This window comes from Phalacrocorax carbo, chromosome 25 (genome assembly GCF_963921805.1).
Source record: "Phalacrocorax carbo chromosome 25, bPhaCar2.1, whole genome shotgun sequence".
Taxonomy (NCBI): Eukaryota; Metazoa; Chordata; class Aves; order Suliformes; family Phalacrocoracidae; genus Phalacrocorax; species Phalacrocorax carbo.
Genome location: NC_087537.1, coordinates 6536731 through 6556080, shown reverse-complemented (window position 1 = coordinate 6556080; position 19350 = coordinate 6536731). Strand labels below are relative to the sequence as shown.

Below are 19350 nucleotides of genomic sequence, written 5' to 3'. Positions count from 1 at the left end.
CCCGCCCCGAGACATGTCCTGCTACAACCCGTGCCTGCCCTGCTCGCCCTGCGGCCCGACCCCGCTGGCCAACAGCTGCAATGAGCCCTGTGTCAGGCAGTGCCAGGACTCCACCGTCGTCATCCAGCCCTCCCCCGTGGTGGTGACCCTGCCCGGCCCCATCCTCAGCTCCTTCCCACAGAGCACCGCCGTGGGATCCTCCACCTCCGCTGCCGTTGGCAGCATCCTCAGCTCTCAGGGAGTGCCCATCTCCTCCGGGGGCTTTGGCCTCTCCGGCTTGGGCAGCGGCTACTGCGGCAGGAGCTGCCTCCCCTGCTAAAGCTGCTGGCGATGGCCCTGGGGAAGGCCCCCAGGGACCCACAAGATGGCACTGGAGTGCGGATGGAGGGTCGGCTGGTTGCTTTCAGAAGGGCTGAGCCACACCGGCAGCCCGTCAGGCAGATGGACACCTGGCAGGGTCTCGGCCACAGCCATGGGGCGAAGACTCCGATCTGAGCCTGGTGCTCCCTGCGCTGGGACCAGCACTCAGAACGACCTCAGTTCCCTCTTCTGCCTCATTAAAGTTCTGCTGCATCCCAGTCCATGCCTCTGTGTCATCCTTTCCTCTGTAGAATCTCTCCCATGATGCCCAGGGAGAGAGATGTTGCTCCCTGCTCATTCTGGCAGCGTGGTCTTTGGGATGGTTGTGCAACGGTTGTTATCACAATTGTGTTGCGTCTGACGGGGATGGAATTAACTGTCCCCATAAGAGCCTTCATAGTGCTGTGCTTTGTAGGTGTAGCTAGAAGGGTCCTGGGAACACAGAAATGTTTTGCCTTCTGCTGAGCAGTGCTTTTCTTTGCTTATGCACGTGGGACTTGCCTTTATTCATTACACTGCCTTTATGCCAAGCCACAAAGTTTTCTCCTTATTTTCTGCCCCGTGTCTCGCTGAGGACACGGAAGGATAGAGTGTCTTGGTGGGCAGCTGGCCGCCAGACGAGGCCAACTCCCCGCAGCCTTTCTGGCGTTCAACACGGGTCTCAAGACATTGGCAGTTTTGATCTGAGCATGCTCTAGCTGTAGTAGTTCCTAATTAGCAGGCGTTTGCGCAGGGGAGGGAGGGTGTTCGCTTGGTGCACCGCTTATCTCTTTCCTTGCCTGAGCTTGGGCACATGTTCCTAGAACCAAAGGCTATGTGCTTTGCCCTGGCATGGATGCCCTTCCTGTGCTGGGCAGAGCTGCCTTGTGGAGAGGGTGCGGGAACACACCTCCCTCTTCCCATGCGGGACTGATGTGGGTTGTTTGGTTACACAGGCTCCCGAGGTCCTCCCTCTCCTTGACGCGAGGTGTTTAAAACTACTAACTAACACTGTTGCCTTAACGTGGGGTTTGCGGAATGTGGTGTCATGCTGGCGTACGAGGAGACAATTTCTGGGTGCGGTGACAGTGAAAGATGCCCTGAGGTGGCCGGTCCGTGGGCGGCAGCTGCCTGAAAACCAGCTGCTTTTAGCACTGTGTTGGAGCTTGACCTGTGCCTATCGAGCCACGATTCAGTACTATCAGAGGACAGGGTTTAAGAGAGGGACCCAAACCTCTCTGAGAATGTCACGGTTCAGCCGGGCATCCAAACTACATCTAAGAACGTGGTAGTTGAGGCAGAGACCCAAAGCACATCTGAGACATCCATGGTTGAGATCGGGACCCAAACACCACCTCGAGTAATTGCTCCAGTAGTGGAAAAGAAATAGTGGGCAGGGAGGTGAACCGGACCATATCGTCCATTAGGAAGGGAGTGAGGGGGACAAAGAGTCTGATGGGTAAGCTGGTCCTTCAGCAAAGAAGTGGGAGGGAGAAGTGAGAGAAATCACTCAAGAGACGGGAAGTACCCGGTCCCTGACCTCAAGGGAACTTTGGGAGATGTGGAAAGATTACAGGCAGCAGCCAGGAAAGCGGATCACTGCCTGGCAACTCCGATGCTGGAAGAGCAGGGCCAACAGTCAGGAACTGGAAGGTAAGGAAGCCCAACAGGCTGAGCGCCTCGCTAGGGAGTGGGGGGTTGACAGCGGAATTGGAAAAGAGGCGGTGCTGGTCATCGTCTACGGTGACCTGGATGACAAGGAGGTCTCCAAAGGTCTGGAGAATGCCCCGTGTATACGGGCCATGTGAAAAAGGTGGTCCGCAATGCACCAGTGGCATATTCTAACAGCTTGGCAACACTGCACTGCCCCGGTTTGGATACACCAACTGTGGAGAGAGCAGCTTGCTGCCTCTGAAATGTTGAAGAAAATCTCTCTCCCTCCTTGTCCCCACAGGCCGGCACCTCAGCTGTGAGGGGTGCCCCACAGAGCCAGTCTGCTCCTGCTGTGGTCAGGGGGGAAAGGAAGACCCCGCGCCGGGTCACGTGGCCCTCTCTGGATCTTCCTGCATGACCAGGGGAAGTGGGATGCTGAGCCCACCTTTGAGCCGGAAACCTGCGTGCGCACACAGCGGGGAAGGCCGCTGCTAATAAGGGGCCGTGCAAGAAGGCTGTCAGTTGAGCTGCAGCTCAGTTACCCCATTATCCGGGGGCAAGAAAGCAGAAGAAGGGTTAGGGAAGGGCAAAAGAATAATGCTGATTCTTCTTAGAGGTGGATTGGCCATGAAACGAAGCAAGGGCAACGGACCTGCCCAGGAGAGGTGTTTGTTGGGAGTACGATGGCAGGGTGGCTGTCATCACATCTTTATGGATGTGATTAATGAGGTAACACCTGTATCCCCGTCACCTGGCAGCCAGACAAGGTCAACCCCCCACAAGAACGATTGCTAACTGCCGCAGCGTGGTCCTCCCGTCTACGGACACCGCAGCACCAAGGGTGAGGAGAGCGTTGCGCTGGAGGTGCGTAGGGCAGATGGGGAGCCTTTGCTCTTTGCAAAAGGCGGGGAGGGTGGGACCCAGGGCAGCGGGCCCCTTCGGGCCACCGTCACTGTCATGGAGAGGAAGTCATCCATGAGTCCTCCAGAGCCCCTGGCCATCAGGCCCTGCTTTGCTGGACCTCTGCGCAGCCGTGCCTTCTGGGCCTCAGTGCACTTGCTGAGGAAGGGACGCGTGGCCACTGCTGATGTCGCTTGAGGAGCCTGGGCTGCGGGAAGCCCTGGGAGGGCAGCAGCCCCACAAGCTGCTGGGAAGTGGCCAGGTGGGGAGGGGAGGAGTCAGGTGGGAAGGGGTAGCAATCGCTCGTGCCCTGGCTGCTGCTGTGCTGGGGGAGGAGGCTCAAGCAGGAAATGACCCCCAAACGGCTGACCAGAATTGACAAAAGAGCTGTGGCATGCTGTATGACATCATGGCCAACAATAGCACTGTGGGTAGAGCCGCGATCAGCATCTGTCTTGGTAGTAACCAGCCATGTCACCTCACATCTCCTTTGCCCTCTGACAAGCAACAGCCCAAGAGCAGGGCCAGGAAGAGGTGCTTTTTTGGTAACCCCATTAAAACAGGTGAAACTCAACTCTCAGGACTGTTCCCAGACATGAAGGGCGGCTGACATCAACATCCTGGACTGCGTGAGTAGGCGTGTAGCCAGGAGATCGTTAGGAGTGATGACCCCACTCGGCTCAGCACCAGCCCGACAGTATCTAGAACATTAGTTCAAGTTTTGGGCTGCAAGATAAGAAGGACGTGACCAAACGGAATGGGTTCAGCGGAGGGTGGGCAGGAGAGTGAGAGGGTTGGAGCCCTTGCTTGGGGATGAGAGGCAGAGGGTGTGGGGTTTGCTGAGCGTGGAGAAGAGAATGCTTTGGTGAGAGACCTAAGATCGTCCCTGAAGCAGCTACGGTCATTAAAGTGTGTCAGGTAACTCTTCCCGCCCCAGATAGGCGGAGAAGTTCAGAAAGCAGAGGGTCACCCTACCTGTGCCAAACAATACTCAAAGCAAGCCTGTGTTAGCAATCACTGCATTACCATCCCCAACAACCCCCTCCCAGAACCAGCCCCGAGCAACATATCTGCCCTTGGGCATCTTGGGAGAGCATCTGCAGGGGGAAGAATGACACAGAGACAAAGGCGGGGATGCAGCAGAACTTTAATGAGGCAGGAGAGGGAATTGAGGTCGTTCTGAGTGCTGGTCCTGGTGCAGGGAGCACCAGGGGCAGATGGCAGCCTGCGCCCCACAGCTGCAGCAGAGATCCTGCCAGGTGTCCATCTGCCTGCCCCACGGAGGGAGCAGAGCCAGCAGGAATTCCCTAGGCTGGCTTTGTGGGGCTCAGAGCCACGGGGAGCACGGGAGATCAAGGACCCGGGAGGGAAAGGAGAGAGTGGAAGAGGGGAAAGGCAGGCATGCACTAAGCTTTCCGAGAGCCCATGCTGACCCTGTACTTCTGCAAGGGGTGTTGGCGTGGCTCAGCCCCTCTGAAAGCAAGAAGCGGGTGCTCCGTCGCCAGTCCGGTCCCATCTTGTGGGTCCCTGGGGGCCTTCCCCAGGGCCATCGCCAGCAGCTTTAGCAGGGGAGGCACGTTCTCCCACAGTAGCGGCTGCCCAAGCCGGAGAGGCCAAAGCCCCCGGAGGAGATGGGCACTCCCTGAGAGCTGAGGATGCTGCCAACGGCAGCGGAGGTGGAGGATCCCACGGCGGTGCTCTGTGCAAGAAATCCTTGGGCCTCTCATCCCGTTCCTTCAAAAGAGCCTCCGTGGCCTAATGGTCATGTCAGAAATGAGGAGGGCCCGGGCGCCGGTGGCGAGGAGGGCCCTGGAGCCGTGGCGAGGAGGGCCCGGGCGCCGGTGGCGAGGAGGGCCCTGGAGCCGTGGCGAGGAGGGCCCTGGAGCCGTGGCGAGGAGGGCCCGGGCGCCGGTGGCGAGGAGGGCCCTGGAGCCGTGGCGAGGAGGGCCCTGGAGCCGTGGCGAGGAGGGCCCTGGAGCCGTGGCGAGGAGGGCCCTGGAGCCGTGGCGAGGAGGGCCCGGGCGCCAGGCAGGCGCTACTCGACGCGCGGCCGGGGCCGGGGCCGGGGCCGGGGCCGGGGCCGGGGCCGGAAAGCGGCGCCCGGCAGAGAACCAAGCTGCGGCGTTGCCCCGGCAACGGCTCCACGGCGGGAGGGGCCTGGCGCGGGTACGGGGGCAGTCGCTAGGAAACGGGCGCGCAGGCGCAAACGCACCGAGCGGCACGCGGCCACCAGTGCCGGAGGAGCGCCTCAGGCCGGCCCCGCGGAGCCCTTCTCCGCCATGGAGTTGGAGGATGACTTCGGTGAGGCTCGGGGTGGAGTCTCGGAGGGAAGGGGAAGGCGGCTGCCTTCTGCTGCAGGCAGGTCCAGGCCCGGCCCTGCGGCAGTAGGTCTGAGTCTGTCTCTGCGTTCTGTGTTGGAGCCAAGAAGGCTCCAGTGGGTTGCTTATTATTTTAACTAGGCCAATGTTATATGTGGTTGCCACACGAGGTCTGCTTCTGGTGTGGATGGGGTCTGGCCTTTAGGAAGCATCTGAATAAAGTGACTGAGTTTGGTTAAAGCGTTGCTCCGCCTGTAGCTGTTGTCTCAGCTGGCTCCAGACCTGCCGTCTTAGGACTGGTGTGGAGTTGTGTTTGCATGCAGTACGGCTGAGGGACGGGGATCTCCTTTGCACAGGACATTGCTGTGGTGCCCCAGCAGCTTTGCTCATTGCAGCCTTCTGTTACCTACATCTGTTTACCTGATTGAGCCAGCTCCTGTGGTTTTTGTGTTTGTTGTCTGATGTACTTATGTTCTTCTTCCTCTGGTAGTCACCTGTCTCCTTTTTACTAGGAATGTGCTTGGTCTGATCTTGTATTGAGCCAGTTCACAGAGAGAAACCACTTCTGATTGCTCTTCCAGGGGCAGTTGAACTAGTACAAAGCTTGTCAATCCTTCTTAATGATGAAGTCTTTAGTTTTCAGCTATTCTAATAACCTAAACTGGCCAAGGGAGGTGAGAGGTGCTCACAGGTGGCAGAGCTGATAGCAGCAGCACTGTACAGCTGAGATGGAAAGAAGGGGTAGGTCCTTCCTGCCTGCATGAAGTCTGCTCAGTGTGACTTGTGGAACAACGTGCTAACTAGCTGCCAGCCCGTGGGTTGATAGAGCTCCCTGCCCTGGCTGTTGAGACAGCTGAGCACCAATGCATGTATAAGAAAAGGGGATTTGATGGCAGGGAAAAGGCTAAAAAGCAGTTGCCCATACTTAGATCTGTTTAAGCTACTGTGTAATCAAATCCTAAGTGTGCTAAAAGCCTGTGCAAAAGGAGTGGCAGAGCAGAAAGGATGAAAGAAGCCTGGTCTGGCTCCCATGGGCGTACCCCACACACAGACCCACCGGCAGTAGAGGTGACCTGTGCCTCTTTCTGACTGCCTCTCTTCCTCACTGAGAATGTGGAAATGTGTTTTTTTAATAGATTTGTTAATATTTAATATATTTTTATCTATAGATAGGTAAAAATGTATATGATGTGTGCATGCATCCATACTGCTTTACTGTTCAGTGCCTAGATTCTTAGGTGTTTTAGCTGGTTTAGTAACCCCTCAGCTCCTAAATAATTGCATGACTTAATGAAAACATTCTCTTAGAGCTCACATGCACCATGTGAGGCATGCTGCTTCCTCAGATATGAAACTAAATTGTCTGGCATTCTTCCTCCAGCAAAACTAGTTGTTGATCAAAAAAGATTTGGTTCAGACTGACAGTGCTCCTCAAGGCGCTGGTGGGTGTGTCATCATCCCACTGATTCTCCTCTAAGATAGCTGGAAGAGCACTGCTGTCCTCATTCGCTTTGAGTAAGTGTGGTTGCCTACCTAATATGGTAACCTAAAGAGTTGTTACGCTCAGTGCTACTGGTGGTTCTCTGTTTTGACTAAGGTCCCAGTCACTGCAAACTTCAAAATGAATGTGTTTCCTTATGCAAAACAGGTGCCTGCCTTAATTAATGGTTTCAAGCTGAGAACAACTGGTTTAACTCCCTAAGATCACAGCCCTGATGTCTCGTGATGTTTTTCCCCCCACTTCACTGTTAGTGATGCTAGATCTTGTCTTTCTAACTAGTTTTTTTTTCCTCTGTTCTTCTATTAGATGTTTTGGATCCAGACAGATTAATACAATGTCCATATAATAAACATCATCGAATCAGAGCCTGTCGGTTTCCCTATCACCTTGTAAAGTGTAGGAAGGTAAGCTGGACTGCCAAACAAGGCACTGGATAGGGGCAATTCTGTGCATGTAAATATGATGTACATGTTCTCATTCTTGTTGCATGTGCTGGCTGGAGTAAGTTCCTGACAAAGCCTTGTTTAGCATTTATTTCATATAACTTTATTTGGTTAGTAATAGCTTCAAGCACATGTTAATTCACCCAAGACCAGTGTGGCTCTGTTGAAAGGAGGTAGACATTCTTCATGGTTAGGTCAGGGAGGAAATTCTGGTCTCTTCCAGCAGCTCATATGGAGGTCGGATACATTTTTCCACTTAAGTTCAAGAGAAAACTCAGACTGAGTTGTGTGCAGCCCTTCTGGCTAGCCAAAGTAGAAGTGTTGTGATGCTGCAATTAATTTTTAAGTGCTGCAAATGCAGCTGCATAGCAGGGTTTTGGGGTTTGTTTTGTTTTGCTGAGAACTATTTATTGTGCATCTGGCAGAAACTGCACATCCTGGGCTCAGCTTACATAGGAGACGGTTTATTCCCCTCCCTATCTTTTATCCAGAATTTGAATAAAAACCATTTAATAGGAAGCATTCCTTCCTCTCTTCTCTGTTGCTTGTTTTCTTTAAACCATGTCAAGTGCTAGTATCTGACTGAGCTCTGGGTTTTTGCAGAGACCTTTTAAAATTGTTCCTCTTCAAGTGTACCAATAAGTTTGCCAATGCATTTTTAAGATAATGTAACAGTGCTGTGCCTTCCGGTTAAGATGCAGTTGTAGGGTGTGTGCCCTGGTATCAGTACTTTATAAACAATTCATTTTGGTGGAACTAGAGCCTTAAAAAATATTAACTAGTGAACGGGGTGGGCAGAGCTAAGTGATGAGTACCTCCATCTTTCCAATATTTAAGAGGGCTGAAATTTTCCTTGTTGATCCCCTGCAAATATTGGTAAGAATGTGCACGTGAGCAAGGTGAACAATATTGGCAAGTAAAAGTTTAACCAAGTTGGTTTTGTGCTTGTGTTACGTACCTGATGACTAAGCAGTTTTGGCAAGCTTGCCTAGCTGGGAGGATGAGGTGAGATAACGATCACCCATCAGACAAAGTTGGTGTCTGTAAGTAATTAGCAGAAGAAGGGCTTGGGGGTTATCATCTGATCCATCTGAAGATGCCACTATGTGATTATTTGCAGTGGAATGCATCTGGGTGGAGGCTGTCCTTTTTGCTTGGTAGTTTGTTGGATTTCCTTTGCATACCCTATGCATAAAATCCAATTAAACACTTCCACCTGCCTCAGCTTCCCATTGCCTTGTGCCAAATGCAGCCCTGCCTGCCACAAAAGTGGGTACACCGCAAGCAAAGTTGTATCCTCTCACCTTGAACTGTGTTAGCATTGAGAAGCTTCTGCTATGCAGCCAGAATAGCTTGCTCAAGCTAGTTGAAGCAAATGATGGATGCATGAGGACACAGCAACCCTGGCTGTATAGGCTGAGTAATGACAAGGGCCTTGGATGTGACTGCAGCGCGGGCTGCAGTCACAATATCAGTGGTAGTGGAGGAGACGCTGCCTCAAGCAGTGTCTGTACAAGGCACTTCTGCCTCTGCATCTGCCTCAGGTGCAAGTCTGATCCCTGACCAGCAGAGCTGCATCAGCCAGAACCAGGCAGGCACTGGTACAGTGGCAAAGTTGTGCTTTTCCTAGTAAAGGCTGTATCATTTGCAGGTGGTGGACTGATTTACCGTAGTGACAGCTGAGCACTGCCAGTAGAACCTGTGTCTGTGATAAAGTTTTACTTGAATGATAATCCTGTAGCACCAAAGTCTGCAGGTGGAATGCTGCTAACTCCCTAGCTGTTTTGAGAGCTTTAAAGAATTTCTCTGCCTTTGTGCCTGCTTATATAAAAAATATCTGAATGGTTTAGATCTGCCTAACATCTCTCCCCTATTGTTTTTAAAATAGTTTCGTCTGTGCTTTAAACAATGCAGCCATGTTGCCAGTGCTGCAGCCATGTTGCCAGTGCTGCAGCCAATTATAGGGAGTTTAGCTGAGGGTATGCTTCATTTCAGTCAACTCAAGTGGCTCAGTTTCTCACTGAAGTGTGTTTTAAAGAATAGTCATGTTAGTTTCCCCTTGCATTTTTAGTAAGTGTCTGAACAATATATTGCCATTCCTCGTTTAGTTTCTTTAAAGCAACATCACAAATATCCTTGGTTTTGTCTATGGATTAGCAAGAGATAAGTGAACTTGAGAGATATGGCACATGATTTTGGTTTTCCCTTGTCTAGAGCTACCCTGAAGTTGCAAAGGAATTGGCCACGTGCCCCTTCAACGCTCGCCATCTAGTTCCTCAAGCTGACCTTAGTGATCACATAACGAAGTGCAATGACAAAGTGTTCATTGAGGAAGATATAGGTAAGAGAACCACCCATGTTCCAAGATGTTTCTTCGCCCTGGGGACCAAGGTCTCCCGTTTGTAAGGATAGCTCATAGAATAACCAAAAAGCAGGAGTCAAATTATTGCCTGTGGTTTTGTGCCATACAGCAGCTTTGGGGAAACTGGGGTCTTATTTGCTTTGATTAATTGTGTAAGTTCATGAGAATATTGCAGATGCTTCCAGTAGGCCTTGCACGTATTTTGTTACCAGGCTTGTTGAATAAAAAGGTTGTACCTAGACTGTGCACATTGAAGTACCTACAGCAGGAGCTGGGACGCTGTAATGACCAGAAGGACAGGCACTTCTTTCTGTAGAGCTGATCTCCCTTTGTTGAGACGTGACCACTGATGCCATGTGAAAACTTGACTTCTGTCAAATAGGTGTCTAAACTGTGGAAACCCCTGCACTGTTCTCCCCCAGGGGAACCTGAACAGCTGACTCCCACCAAGAGATGGGGCACCTCGTCTTCCAGGCTGCTCTGCTGCAGCACTTGCTTCATCTGGCATGCAATTAAGATCTCAGTCTCCTGCCCAGTGAGACAAGGTGGGAGGGGGGCTGTCTGGAAAGCCCATAATATTTAGGAAGGCATCCTGTGCTATGCAGTGTCTTTTACATCCCCTGCAGTGGCTCTGTAATGGTTGCCACACTACAGAGCAGATAGCCCTCTATCTTCTGTAGAGTTGCACTGAGGGTAGCAGTGATGCCTGCATTCATTAAGCAGACTTCCTCTTCACTGGAGCATTCCTGCAGCAAAGTTTCAAGGGGCAGAGTCTTTCCCTGTTGACTGAAAAAGGTGAATCTGAAGTGGCTTTATTTCAGATCAGTACCTGGCTCCTGGGTGTTCCTAACCTGTGTGCATTGTGCAGGGTTTCCTCTAAAGCCAAGAGATGTTTTACAGCTTGATCCAAAGCACTTAATGCCTCTGAAGCAGGATTGGCTGCTAGTCACTGGCTTTTCTCTCTTCCTGAAGTGATTCAGTCCTCTGGCTTCCAGAGAGAGCAGATGAATGCTGTGAGCACGTGGCAGGCACCTCCATGTGATGAAGACTGGGAAACAGGTGAGGAACTTCCCCATCTGCCACACTACTGCCTTCTCCCTGGTCCTGTCCTTCAGCTCCTCTTGGGACAGAGCAAGTCCAGAGATGCTCTTCACTTAGGTCTCACTTGTAGGACATCTTGCTTGTGCTCATTCCTAAAACCATGCATCTCTCCACCCAGCAGGCTTTTCTTGGTATAGAGAACTATTCAAAATGCCTGCCATAACTGGCATGGAGATTTATTTGCAAGTGTCTGCTCCTTCCCATCTAAAGCTTTTGTATTCTGTGATTCTGTGGTGACGGTGGAAATATAACTTTTATGTTCCTCAGTTAAATGACAGTGAAGCAGATGCATTCATCATTACATCAACTTTTACTCCCTCTTGAACATGTAAAACTATGACAGATACTCCTGATGTGATGGTGGTTGCTGGAGTTTCTTAGTTGAGCCACAACATGTGTTTCCTTTTGCAGAGTTGTCGGAGCAGTCAGATTCTCCTTTTGTTTGGGGTGTAACCAGTTCTGGCATTAACAGGTAGCAAATGCGAGTTTGATTCCTTACAGCAACATTTTGTATAGAGGAATATTGCAGCCTACTCCCAACCCAGCCTCGATGGCTGGACATGGGCTGTTTTGCTGCTCTACAAACTCTGGGAGGAGGGATATTGATTAACAGTGAACATTCTTAGGGTGCTGGTTCAGTGTTACTTGCTTTCTCATATGACTGGCTTGCATAAGAGAAGGAAGCTCTTAGGAACACAGATTGTCTCTGCTCTTGTACGCACGTGGCAGGGTACTCTTCCTGCCCATGGCCTATGTTCAGTTCCTGCTGGATGTCTGGCCAGTGTGCAGGGGAGAAAGGTGCTGAGCCTTTATGCTGACTTTGGAAATGTGACCAGGTGCCTCCCACTGGAGCCTTTTCAAACAATTAGTGGGCTTCTGTTGAGCTAATGGTTAGCTAGCAGTCACTTGAGACCTCCTGTCACCTCAGACTTGGAGGATGCGCTGGCATTAGGGCCCAATGGCAGCAGAAATCCTCCCTCTCTTGCCCTTTGCAAAGCGTAATCACAGTTTGGGTTTGGGGGAACGAGGAGCTTAATGGCCAGCTGTGAATTGGATGGAGCTGTCTTGACTGGTTTCATTGATCCGACAGTGGATCATGATTGCAGGCTGTCTACGAGATACGGTGACGCCACCAGAGTTGCCAAAGCCTGTTTTAAAGTTTGTCTAAGCCCATATGCAGCAACAGCCCTGCCCCTGACAGCTCTGCAGTTCTGTTTGAGCTCAACCATGATATACCTCTCCTTCCACAACAACAGTGACATCTGGTCTCACTTGTTACACTTTTTAGAAAACTTTCTAGTGTTCAGAGTGTGTATAGCTCTTCTAAGCATTATCACCTCTGAGTGGCAACGTACCACCCCCTTATGTCCCTGCTTTCCTCCATGCTATAGCAAAATAAATAAATTTGAGCAAGTGCATTTGTCAGGAGAAGTAACTGAAGTCTTTCAGTTCCAGTACAACCTTTGAACAGAAGAATTGTTTGCCTTCAAGAGTACGTGCCCCTGAGTCCTTCCCATATGCCGTGTCATGGAAAGGCTGTAAGTACCATGCATGTGGGTTTTGGCACTGTGAGTTCTGACGTGGTGATAGCTGCTGAAAATTCTGGCTGCAGCAGTGCTTTATGGCCACCACTGCATGGGCAGGAGGGGTGGTATGTAACACCTGCCTCCTTGAGAGCAGCTTCTGGGGGAATCTGATGCTTGAATCATCCTCTGTATCCTTTTTTTGAAGCATCCTCTGTATTCTTTATTTCATATTCTTGACAGGCCCTTCTTTACAGGGTCCAATCTAAGCAGCCCTGCTCCCCGGCCACTTTGGCTATGTCTCTCTAAAAAAATCCTTCCACACCATCTGCACTAACCCCGTTCACACCCCACCCAAACCACACCATTTCCTTGTTTTGTGCAACTCTGCTCACCTGCTAGACACAGCCGAGTCAGAGCGGGGGGGGAAACTTGGGCTGCTTAAACCAGCACTACTGGGGGCAAAAAACCTATTGAACTACATCTGGAGGTGGGATGGAGGGAGCTTCCTCTGTTGAAGTGTCTGATGCTGAAATCACAGACCATTATTTGCCATTAGCAGCAAAGCCAAAGCTTAAAGGTGCTTTGAGGAATGACTTGCTTCCCACTTGGAGCAACTAAAGCCAGTACGCTCGGGGCTTTGCAGGCATGGCTTCTGCACAGTCCAGTGACTGTGCAGTTGCCATAGGGTCAGGTTGAATCTGCCAAACCAAATTGATGTCACTTGTAGGTAAGAGTTGTTGCCAAGGTGACAAGTGCTGCTTCAGCAAAGACCACTTGCATTTCGGGGAGTGGAGAAAATACTTGTATTTCTTTCCATCTCTTGCTAAAAATGTGTCTTGCCCTTTTCAGAGTTTGGAGTATTAGTGTCTCTTCCCCTGGGAAGTTCATTCCATCCCAGCACTAAATGGCTCCCTTTCTAGGACCATAAAGCTGCTGATGGTTGATATTCCCTGGGCCTGATGGCAGGACTCTATGGACTTGGCTGTTGCTGCATGACATGTTTTTGCAGCACCTGAGTTTTTGAAACTATCCTTGGTTACCAAGTCTTTTTCCCAAGCATTTGTTTCATAAGTTAACCTCATCTTCATTTGGTGATCTTTGTTACTTTTATTGAGTAAATGGACTGATAAATTTACACAGCACCAACTCAAAAATCTTCCCTCCTCAGAGAGCAGTGAGCAGTTAACAGGAAAAACGCAGGGACTGGCAAGCCTCTGTTGGTTTACTTGTCAAATGGCAGTGCAGATGATCTGCAAAGTTCTGTTTGCTCCAGCGATTTGGAAACAGCAGAACTCTCTTGAAGCAGTGATCAGCTTTAAGTGGTGGGGAAGGGGAATGATTGTAAGTAGAAGAGGTAGGGCCTGATTAGGTTGCTAATCAGAGAAGTGATAGTGGGAAACAGGACAGCATGGGGGGCTTGGACATACCCCTAAAATCTTGTCCCTTAGCTCGATGCTTTAAAACAAGTGTGTGCATTTGTAAAAGAGGCCCCTTCAGAGTTGTTTATGGACAATGTTTTGTGCTAACTGTAAACAAAGGGGTGCAGTTATGCTGGTGGCAGAGGGGAGAGGAAACACCCTGCAAAAATGGTATATTTGTGTGAATTCAGGCCTTGGTGTAGCAGGAACTATTGTAGTCCGTTTCAGTGGAAGTTGGGAACCACGCAACAGAGTAATTTCCTGGAATGTCTACCTTGCACCATAAGCATGCGTCTTGCATTTGCAGAGCAAGACTGCATGTTACTGTTTTCAGGATTATATGGTGTCTAGAGTGATTTCTGTGGAACTTTTCCTCAACGTTTGTGAGAACATCTGGTTGTTTGCTGCGGAGGTGCAGAAAACTTTCTCTGTAGTAAGCTGTGGTCATAATATCTGTAACTAGTGAATCAGATTTGAGGGCCTGTTACATCCTTGAGAGCATGAAGTAAGTTCTGAGAGTTTCTTCAGCCTGTAAAGAGGCTGAGACTTCCTACCACATAGTGTTTAATTAAATTCATCTGGATCAGCTAAACCTAGCAGTATTTTTATGTGCATGCACTTCTTGCTTTTTATCTTGTCAGCATCTGAGTTTGTCCACATAAGCCATATAAAGTGGACAGTTTGGGTTGAAAAGTACAATGTCACTTACAGACTTCTGTCTTCTTCCTAGAGAGCATCCTGATCACACCTTTGCGGCTTCAAGCTTTAAGCCTTAACTTTGTCACCTGGGCGCGTGGTGCTTCAGTCATACAATAATGGGGAATCTTCTGTGAATTCCCCACAATATGCATAATACTAAACAGGTGAAGTTTAAAGAGTACTCTTAAATACTTTTCTAGTTTCCACTAGGATTTTGTAGTTTGCTAACACTTAAAACATGTTTGAGAGCTCTAACGTAACTGTTTTTGCTGGGGGGGACAGGGAGGGAGGAGGCAGGAGTGGTTTAAATCACTAAAAATACATGTTTGGGACTGTGTAAATGTTTGGATTAAGCAGTACATTTCTAAAAATGGATCCAAACTACAAAATGGGATCTAAATATACGAACACAAGATTAAGAAACCAGACGTGGTATTTGTCTAGAAAGAAATTAATGCCTTTCACATTTTGAAAAGAAAGTTCCTCAAAATACTGAATTTTCACCATCTGTATCACTACCGATGTAAAATAATACAGGATTATTTTGAAGTTTGGTTCTGTCAAGGTTCTTGTTGGGAATTGAGAATAAAAAGATTATAAATACTCGTGGACCTCTCTTATATTTCTAAAAGACACCTGCGGTGATTTTTACACTCTTGTTCTGCTGGATAAGTAAATGCTTACCCAGGAAGCCCTCCACTCAACCCCTTATTTCTTTTTTTTTTTTCGTCACTTTGAATGAAAGTGGTGACGAATGTCAGCTGTTTGATTGTTCCTGGTTTGACCACAGTAGCTTATTTGCAGGATTTGTGGGCCAGAGCATTATAATTTTACAGATGGATCCCATAACTGGGCCCCATTATCCTAAGCTCATTTAATTGCCAGTTGGTTAAAGACTGGCAGTATTTAGCGCAGTAACTACCTGCTTTTTGTTAGGTCTTGCCACTTGTCTGCACTGCAGAGGAGGTGAGCTTTGGGCGCGTTTACTCCCAGGAGGCACATTATCCCAGGCCCCAGCTTTTTGTCAGGGTGAATCCTGGGAGAGCACTGTTCTCCAGTAGCCCTACCTTCCTGGAAAGGACCAGATGGGCTCGGAAGGTTGTGGTTGTGACTTCAAAGCATCCCTTGCCTACAGTAATCGAGGGACAAGGACCACAAGAAGTGGATTTTTCTTATAGGGTAGGTGCAGCCAACACATGAGAGCTCTGAGACCTGAAGTCCCATATCCTTCTGAGCAGCTTTCTCAGGCGTGTCCTACATATGCCGTTGCCTGTGAAGAGCAGGAAACCCATAATTTTACTGTTCCCTTCAGTGATTTGGGAATGCAAGATTAACAGGCCGTAAGGATGTCGAACACGAAGGTGACCCTCCTCCATCATTACAACTATTTATAATTGCAGTAACATCTGTTACTGGGCTGTTGGGATGAAGCTCCCTGTGATTGTTTCATATTTACCACAAGCCAAGGAATGCTTTGTAAAGCATGCAAAATGGCACCTAGGCCAAGGTGGCAGAACAAGGACTTCTGTGTGACTGTCACTGCAGTCACAGCCACATATTCCTGCATTAAATCCTCTGTCTCTCTTATGGGCATGCTGTGCAGTGCTGGAGCCTTCACCCCTTTCCCTAGGGGCTGGATGGTCCCTTGCCAGGAGAAGCTGATGCGATGGGGGGAAATACCTGCCCCTTTTGGCCTGCCAGGGAGGGTTTCTGAGCACATGCCTGGGTGACTCTCTCCCAGCCTGAGTTTCGTGGTAGCTCAGTGATGCCTGTGCTCACCCTGTGAGCACTCCTATGGGTGCACCCTGCCTGCTGGGCCATTTCTGCCTTGTCTGAGCCACCAGCTCTGTGGCAATGGGACTGGTCTGACTAGAAATGCTTACGGAAATTTGGGATAGAAATGGTTGTGTCTGCAGTTGTCACTGGTGACTCAGGAGGGAGGAGACGAGGCAGCGTTTACCTTTAGGCACAGATTCCTCTGTGTTGGGGAACCTGGACACACTGGAGTTCCTTGTTTCTCCCAGTGCCTACAGCCCTGTGGGGTGTCTGATGGGTCTCCCAACCCCTGATTTGCAGCTGACTGCAGAGGTGCAGCAGCTCTGCTCAGTGGTGAAGTGCAGCCATGCTGTTGGTGCAGCTCCTGGACCCACAGATTTCTAGTGCTTTGCCCTGTCCCTGTGGCTCACCATATGGTTCTGCAAAGACTGAAGGGCTGAGCCTGCACTGCAGCCCCCATGCTCTTGCTGGGCACCAGTGGGGCTGGAGCACAACGAGGTGCTCAGGCCTACAGGGACTGGTGGTGAACCAGGTCGCTTGCCGCTTGTGGGCTCCGTGTTCCCTGTGGGCTGTGATCTGGTCAGCGCAGCTGGCTCCCTGCACTTCCCCCAGTGGGGGCCCTTGCTGAGTCAGGCCCTCCCCCACGCCTCGGCAGCCTGGTCTGGGGTGCCCAGCCCCTTTCTGCTTGGCTGCTGGCTGCAGCTGGAGCAGGAGGTACCATGAGCAGGGCCTCCTGCCGCTTCCCACGCTGTCCTGCTGATCTCGTCTGCGGGATGCAGCACATGCTTTCCTTCAGCAGAGCTGCAGACCACTGGCACAGGAAAGAAGTGTCCTTTCTCCAGCCTTCCCTCTCCTCACACCATTCCAGAGCACCAAGGAAGGAGTAAGTCCCTTTCCTCCCCACTCGCAGGGTCAGAGGCCAGGCCTGCACACAGATTCATTTATTTTTCACTTCCCTGCGTTGTGGGAGGAAGAGGGGTGCTCTGCCTTCAGCCACACATATTTTCAGGGTCAAAGTCTGGATGGATGACTTCGGTTCTTACAGACTGCCCTTCTGGCACTCAGCAGTTTGCACTGCCAAGGGCTCTGGGCCCTTTACTGTTGGCTTTAGAAGTCCCTGCAAGTCCATGCGATCCCCTGGTCACAGCCAGTGGCATCACTTTCTCCTGTTCCCTTCCACTTTCCCTATGGTCTAGAGATGAGCACAGGGTGCCTGCAGTCCCACAGAGATGCACTCGTGGCTGCAGTGTGTCCATACGCATGGTTCGCATCCAGTAGCATTGCCCTGGAGAAACACACTTGCCTGTCTCCCTCTCCCCCAGCAGTTCAGACTGCCCTTTCCTCACTGCTGTCTTCAGCTAATTGGGATTTGGGGTAGTTGTATTTGTTCCCAGCTGATATCCAGGAGACCAGCACTGTCTGGTGTCCCCCCCATCAAAGGGGGCAGGGATCCTCCTAACTGCAAATAAGCAGCTTTGCATCTGGTGAGATAAATCCTGCTTAGTCACTCTTGTAACCTAATCATCACACATAAATGCAGGGTCCTGAACTATATTGGCTCCTACCCAGTGCAAAAGGGAAGAGGGTGAGAGAAAGGGAGTGAGGAAGACTTTTCATTATGGGGGTGTTTGCAAGCAAAGTGCTGGAGGTGGGAGAGAGAGAAGGGAACAGATCTACCTGGCAGGGCAAGGAAATGCCAGCTGCAAAAGTGCACCTTCACACTTATCCTGGAAGGGGAACAAGCTCCTGGTATTGTTTTGCCTTTGGAGTTCAGCGTCCAGCTCCTTTGTGCTGTGGTCAGGATGGCTGGGGGAGAAAAGCTGGGGGGGGGGGGGGGGGGGGGGGGGAGGCGAGGCTGTCCACGGTCTCTCTCCAGAGGCTACAGCCTTTATGTTCTAGCTATACCCCTCACTTTGCAGCAGCAGTTCAGCCTGTGTGACACTGATTTTGTGCGTTATTTCCTTTAACTCCCCAGGGAACCACCTCCTGCTTCTCAGCTTCAGGTTCCAGCAGGAAAGATCACCTGGGGGTTACTGAAGGCGGCACAAAGTCTCCTTTTCCTGGCAGATCAGGCTCTGGCCCCAGATCTCAATTTTACAGCCAAACCACATTTAAGAAGTCATTTCCCCTTTCCTGGCTTTTCGTCCAGGTTATAACTCATAAAACCAAAAGCATAGTTTCAGCCTGGAGATCATTTACAAGTGCTTGCTCAGCAGTTGGCTGGAAATCAAAGCAGTGGCTGCCTGGGCTGCCCACACAGCTGCAGAGCTGAGCCTATTTCTCTTGAACCATTAGCCAAACTGTGCAGGCAAGGTGTCTTCTTATGCAGGTCTGACATCCACATTCCAGAGCAAGTAGACTGAAGCAGCCTGTTCACCTCCTGTCCCGGGTCCAGGAAGGACCTTCCTACCCGGAGCTCCCAGCCCTGCCAGTGTCTGGGTGACTCACGGCAGCTGTTTGTCCTCCTTGGAGTGCACAGGTCAGCGCGGGAAGGACCATGGCGTCACATCCCACCCTTGGTGCTGCGATGCCCCTGGCCTGTGAATGCTGCCGTGAGCCGCCAGGATCGCGGGCACCCACGGGCAGCTGTGCCTGTCGCGCCCAGCTGCCCCTGCCGCTCGGGCCCCAGAGGCAGACGGGCACTCGCACACTCACCCCAGAGCCCTGTCACCAAACCAGGCGGGAACACAGGCTCTGCAGACAAAGCCCTTGAGGATTTCCACAGGGCTCTTCCCATCTGCCACTGGCCAGCCTGTCTGTGCCCCCTTCCCTGCCCTTAGGAGGGGGTGCACCACAGCAGCATCTGAGTTACTCAGGAGATGCCATGACAGCCAAGGGCAGCAGCACTCCTTCACTATGTCTCGCACAACTGATGTCTGACAACATGCCTGCCCTATACTTTGTGAGTCTGATCGGTATCATCTGAAGCCTAGCCAGGTTGTCATTTCTACTGCCCGCTTCCAGAACATCGCTATCACATGCTGTTCCTCTCTGGTACCCAGTCACTGTTTTACTCTGACCCCACACCTTGCTCTCAGCTTTTCACTTCTGTAAATCAAGCAGAAAAGGTACCCAAGAGTGGTAGAACAAGAGCCAAATGATTGCCTGGGGAGGACGAGGGTGGATTGCTGCGAAGACTCCACCCAGGCCTGCAGCAGCTGGTGCTTGCTGGGCACAGGGAGAGCTGGAGCTGGGCTGGGGGGCGGCGGGGGCGGCATGTGGGGAGAGGTCAGCACCTGAACGCCCTGGGCAAGACAAAGCAGAGCGAGGCAGGAGCACCCTCTGCAGAGCAACTATCAACATCGGTGTATTTG

The 19350-nt window shown here is 51.0% G+C and overlaps 2 protein-coding genes across 2 annotated transcripts; both read left to right on the top strand.

Moving 5' to 3' along the window:
• Positions 1–13: 13 nt before the first annotated feature.
• On the top strand, positions 14–319 carry LOC135317383 (feather keratin 1-like). Its single transcript, XM_064473679.1, has one exon. It carries the CDS (start codon positions 14–16, stop codon positions 317–319), a length of 306 nt encoding a protein of 101 aa, XP_064329749.1.
• A 4831-nt stretch (positions 320–5150) lies between these two features.
• LOC104049695 (gametocyte-specific factor 1) lies at positions 5151–14850 on the top strand. Its single transcript, XM_064473145.1, has 6 exons — positions 5151–5193; positions 9369–9495; positions 10489–10575; positions 11029–11089; positions 12067–12155; positions 14292–14850. Coding segments are annotated over exons 1-6 (375 nt in total). The 5' UTR covers positions 5151–5184; the 3' UTR covers positions 14294–14850.
• The last annotated feature ends 4500 nt before the right edge of the window (positions 14851–19350 follow it).